At 36.3% G+C, this 5,505-nt stretch overlaps 1 protein-coding gene across 1 annotated transcript; it reads left to right on the forward strand.

The window, feature by feature from the left end:
• The first annotated feature begins 1,253 nt into the window (after nucleotides 1-1,253).
• On the forward strand, nucleotides 1,254-4,590 carry LOC128859179 (ras-related protein Rab-35-like). Its single transcript, XM_054095954.1, has 3 exons — nucleotides 1,254-2,397; nucleotides 3,193-3,492; nucleotides 3,562-4,590. Exons 1-3 carry the CDS (start codon nucleotides 2,346-2,348, stop codon nucleotides 3,810-3,812), a joined length of 603 nt encoding a protein of 200 aa, XP_053951929.1. The 5' UTR covers nucleotides 1,254-2,345; the 3' UTR covers nucleotides 3,813-4,590.
• The last annotated feature ends 915 nt before the right edge of the window (nucleotides 4,591-5,505 follow it).

The following is a 5,505-nucleotide window of genomic DNA, read 5'->3' on the forward strand; positions in this document are numbered from 1 at the left end:
ATGTCACAAACGTCAATAGAGGATTTGACGTTTGTGACATTTCACATTTTTTAACTAAGTAAAACTCACCACACCTAATGCATGATGCCATATGCTGAAACTTAAATTTTCGAGGAAATATAGATTCACATATTCTTTATACCAATTTAGTTGTATTCAAACTTTTCCACAACATCTTGTCCGAAATTAAAGCTTGTTTGTCTATAGTATAAGCATATTTTTGTAAAAAACAGTTTTCTTACAAGTGAACTGTTTTATATAAAAATGTCGAAATTAAATATCACATATAATATGTATAGAAAAACTTGATCGCAACAAAGATGATACAAATATATATTATCTAATTAAAGCCGTATTCGTTTCGCCATCCGTTAGCAAGAGGCGAATAGATGTTGCAACTGGCATAAATAAACATGTGTTGGCATCACTGCAAAAGAGCTGCAAAAATTACAATTGTTTGGAAGCACTTAATGAATATTAAAAATAAATAATATCAGAGAAGGGAGCTGGCAGCTTTGAATATAATGGGTTATTTCAATTTTATGAGGTAATAGTCATACTCGCTGGTAGCGCATTATGCTCGATAACTTTGTTGTTTTAGCTGCATAAACATTAATGTTTATTGTAGGCACCTTCGATTCACCATTTCTCTGTTCGCTATCTCTAAGCTCTACTAACTTGACGAAAAAGTTTGCATGTGAAAGCAACAACAAAGTTATCGAGCAAGATTCGCAGCTAGCGTGTCTACTGTCAACAAAAACATAGACAGAAACGAGAACACAAAGTTTGTTGACAGAGCACGAGATTCACAAGTAACGAGTTTAACGAACAAAGTTTTCCCTGTATGAACCCCGTCTTACTTAGACTCATTAAGTGCTTCCAAACAATTGTAATTTTTGGCAGCTCTTTTCCAGTGCTACCAACATATATTTATTTATTAAAGTTGCTTCATTTATTCGCCACTTGCAGACGTTTGGCGAATCGAAGAGGCTTTATAATACATATTTGATGAATGTTGCCGGAGTGATAGTCCTTGGCCGTTTAAAAATCCGAATAATAGTAAATATAACATTAACACATTGTTGTTGCTTTCAAATTTTTAGTCAAGCGAACAGAACTCAAACAAAGATCGAAAGTGAATCGAGGATGGCTTATATGTAATATTTTTATTTTCATATATACATAATCAGGCATCACTACTTTATCCACTGTCATGACATGACTCTGGTGGCAGCTCTTGCGAAACAAAGAAAAACTAGCAGTAGCAAAAATGACGGATGATGATTGTGATTAAAGTAAATGCAGAAAGTGAATGAGACGTCGCGTTTGAAATAAAGTTTCAATTAAAAAACCGCAGCCGAGTTTTAAAAGATTTTGCTTTCTGATAAAACGGACAATAAACCTAACTGTTGTGTATTCTTCGAAAATATTCGGAAAAACTTATAATAACCCACCCTCAAATCAAATGTCTGTCCAGTTTGCATAGCATAGAATCAAAAGGAGAGAAATCAAGTGAAAGACCTGGAAAAGGGAGCGAAGCAACAGCGAAAGAAACGTCGTCTCAGCCGCTGTTTGCGTTGCCGTCACAGTATTTGCCGTGAGCACATATACTATTGTCGGTGCTGCCGTTGTCGTCGTCTACAAAGTGAAGTGTTGAGTGTGTGAATGAGGGGAGTTGGAGACGTTGGTGCTGGTCACTTGACACGAGAAATTAGAGAAAAAAACGGAGCGTAATATTCTGCTTGTGATATACAAGTCCCTGAATGGTGGGCACATCTCACACCTCAAGAACAGTGCATATATTTTGGTGCTGTCATTTCTAATATCCACCCACCTTCGCCGAAATTGCCAAAATCAATTCGTATTGAAAGCAGCGCTAATCGACAACACTATATCTCAGTAGCCACTACAAATGTCAAAACTACATTTGAAAATCAACTTTTAACATGTCTTGCATATCAGAAGCGATAAATATCAGCATTCTTCCAGATTAGGCGTTATTAGCGTACTCTAAAAGTCGGTGTCTCACACCCAACAACACCACCACCACTACCACCAACCGGCCTCGCATTACATAGCCGATTGAGTCGCTTATCAGTGCTGCATAAGAATCAGTGTAGTTGGACATTGTAGCGATAAAAACGAACCGAAAATAAAAAATAAGATTTAGCGTGAAAACATAGCAACAAAAACTCCGCACAAAATAGTGGAAAATCAACGAGTCCACGCTCAATTCCTTACATTAACTGGGATAATTGTTTACTTGTGTTGCTGTTCGTTGAGTGGGTGTTGCTGCTATTGTTAATCGAAGGGGAAACGCCACCCGTGCCCAATAGCTAAACGACATGGCACGAGGCTTTGACCATTTATTTAAATTACTTATTATAGGTGATAGTGGTGAGTAGCTCTTAGGAATATGTAGCATAATTGAAAAAAGCACGCTTGCACATCCTTAGGGGAATTTGGGTCAATAGATGCTATGGAATGAACTGCATTACGTCCCTGAAATAAGCTAATTATAGAAAGAACTCAATGCAGAAAACCAAAGAAACAAGTAAAGGCACACATAGCCGGTGTATGCATCGCTGTGCTAACTGCCAACTAGCCTATAAAACAGAAGATGACTAATTTTGTACGCTGGTCGTTGGTCCGCTAGTTTGTGTGACGGATGTGCCTGCTTCCTCTGTTTTTTGATGAGCGAAACTGTGTAATTTGAAGTGGTATATTTAATCAAACTTTCATAAATTTTGTTTTTAATAAATTATAAAAAAGAGCCAATTTAATGCTACGATAACGTCACATACATATATTATGGTCGTCTCCATGCTCCCCAGTATGTTGTCACCATTACAAAAACAACATGTTTGGGAGATTGGTTTAATTACGGTTTTGAAAATTTAACTATTGAAAATATTTCAACAAAAAAATCGGTATGAGTTTATTACTTTATTTCTGACACAAGTCGGAATGTAATCCGTGCTAAAAATCGCACACTTTGCAGTAGGACGGATTAAGCACACTCATTGGGCAACACTTTCGAAGAAGACTGCAAAACATTTAAGTGTGTCATTTGATTCGTAGTTCATTTCTTTACTTATTTACTTTTAATTGCTTTTATGCATTTTCCACTTAACCTCCCTTTCTTGTTTGTTTTCAATTAAATTTAATTTTGGCGCTTCATTTGCCTTTCAGGCGTTGGCAAATCATCACTGCTGATACGTTTCTCAGACGACACATTTGCCGGCACTTACATTACCACCATCGGGGTGGATTTTAAGATCCGGACTGTTGTCATCGATGGACTCCGCATCAAATTGCAAATATGGGACACTGCCGGACAGGAACGCTTCCGCACTATAACGAGCACCTACTACCGCGGTACGCATGGTGTGATAATCGTGTACGATGTAACGAATGGGGAGTCATTTGCAAATGTGCGTCGATGGTTGGATGAGATACAAAACAATTGCGATGTGGTCAACAAAGTGTTGGGTAAATAGCCGAGTGTTTGAGAATATCTGAATTGCAAATCTAAGCGTGCTTATCATATTTTCTCTGTAGTGGGAAACAAAAATGACGATCCAGATCGTAAAGTGGTCATCACCGAGGATGCGCAACGGTTTGCGCGTCAAATGGATATTGAGCTGTTCGAGACGTCCGCCAAAGACAATACCAACGTGGAGGAGATGTTCCTCGCCATAACGCGGCAGGTGCTGCAGCACAAGCTGCGTAACGCACAAAACGAACAACAAAAGGACAGTATCACTCTGAAACAACAAAAGAGTAAACGAAAAAGTAAATGTTGCAGTTGAAATGCACGCAATCCCTCAACGGTTTTGTGTAAAACGCGCAATAAAACCACAGTACTCAGCATATTTTAAAATTATATATTATTAAAAAACGAAAAACATACCACATACACATGCGCCAACAATACACGTATATGTATGCTAGGAAATATACAAAAACAAAACTCCACTAGCACACACCTGAACACCGTAGCCGTATTCGAGTGTGGCAGTTGTAAAAATGTGTAATCGAATCGGTAGAAGTGTTGCAGTACTCAGCATAATGTAATGTAAAGGAGCGGGCTTTGGCAGTTGCAAAAGTAATACGGTATTCTAAAATTAGGAAACAAAAGTATATGATAAAAAAAGATTTTTGTAAAACAAAAAAGGTAAATACGATGAAAATGAAGTCACACCAAAACAACAACTGCAGCAAACTGCAATAGCGTAGCGTTTTATAAATACACAGATATTTGCATGTATACATACATATTACCTACTATATACAATAACATACACACGATGTACATTCATATGGAACGTATTTTTTTAAATACTTAAGTTAAACTATAGACCCTTAAATTGATTTCTCTACTTTAAAGCTTAAGTAACCCAAGCTTGTTATTTCAAGGCTGCATCTTTCAACTGGCCAACTTGCCAACTGGCAAAGAGCATAAGAAACACTTTCGTTTATAAAACTGTATTCAATTATTAGTAAAAACCAGTAAAGTCTACTAAATATAAGTGATACTACGTCTTACCATGTCAAAAATACAAAGAAAACCAGTTTTTCATCATTAAATATGCCGGTGTTGAATATTTACGCTGCAGCCGAAGGTTGGTTGGCACAGAGCATTAATCATTATTGATATATTTTGATTTTTCAGCTGTAACTTTTAAATTTATAATATTCTAACAAAATTGGTCAGGCAATGGTAAACCTCCGAAAAATTGTATGCAATGAAAAATCTCAATATCAAATGGCTTTGAATTTCAGATTTGTAGAAATATTGAGCTGTTTAAAATGTTCTTTACCAAATTGGGAATTACACGCATATCAGCATATTTGGCCGCATTGTGTGTAGAATTTGCTGTACGAGTATATATTAGTTTTGGGAAAATAAATCCATTCTTTAAAGTATGGATCAAATAATTTAAAGGTTGTGCTCGTTGTCAAGGTGACATTTCACAGAAAAAAATGTTAGTAGTGGTAGCGTCACCCAGTAGCTAAAGATCGACCATTAAACAGTTTTAAACCATTTGCACAAAAATTTTACGCAAAAACTTGCGCACAAGACTTGAATACGGCCATACTTTTATTTATTTGTTGAGTTTTGGATATTTCGTATTGATAAGCTTTAATTATTGTTTTTAATCGTGCAATTCCTACTAGGCCTCAAATTCGTAGATTATAAAAATGTTGAATGCTTCGTTATACGTATAACATTTTAACTTCTATATTTTAGACTCTTTAGCCTATTTTAATCAAATTAATTTTTTATAAATTTTTTAATCCAGTCAGCAGCTGCATAAAACCCGTCAAAAAACTTTTCGGGTATAAATATTCGTTTCTCTCCACAGAATGAAGTTATTAATTCAACTTCATCTCCCAATTGATGCAGTGCCAGCCGTCTCTTCCTCGCAGTTAATTAACTACTTTAAATCAGAAGTCTGCGTTCATGTAATGACACAACATAAAACAGTCACCCATGGGTTA

This window comes from Anastrepha ludens, chromosome 3 (assembly GCF_028408465.1).
Source record: "Anastrepha ludens isolate Willacy chromosome 3, idAnaLude1.1, whole genome shotgun sequence".
Taxonomy (NCBI): Eukaryota; Metazoa; Arthropoda; class Insecta; order Diptera; family Tephritidae; genus Anastrepha; species Anastrepha ludens.

What these genes read in the sequence shown, in the direction of transcription:
- LOC128859179 (XM_054095954.1), top strand. Translation starts at nt 2,346, where the DNA reads ATGGCACGAGGCTTTGACCATTTATTTAAATTACTTATTATAGGTGAT. An exon ending in ACTTATTATAGGTGATAGTG is followed by an intron (nt 2,398 to 3,192) that starts GTGAGTAGCTCT and finishes TTTGCCTTTCAG; the next exon opens with GCGTTGGCAAATCATCACTG. An exon ending in TGTGGTCAACAAAGTGTTGG is followed by an intron (nt 3,493 to 3,561) that starts GTAAATAGCCGA and finishes TTTTCTCTGTAG; the next exon opens with TGGGAAACAAAAATGACGAT.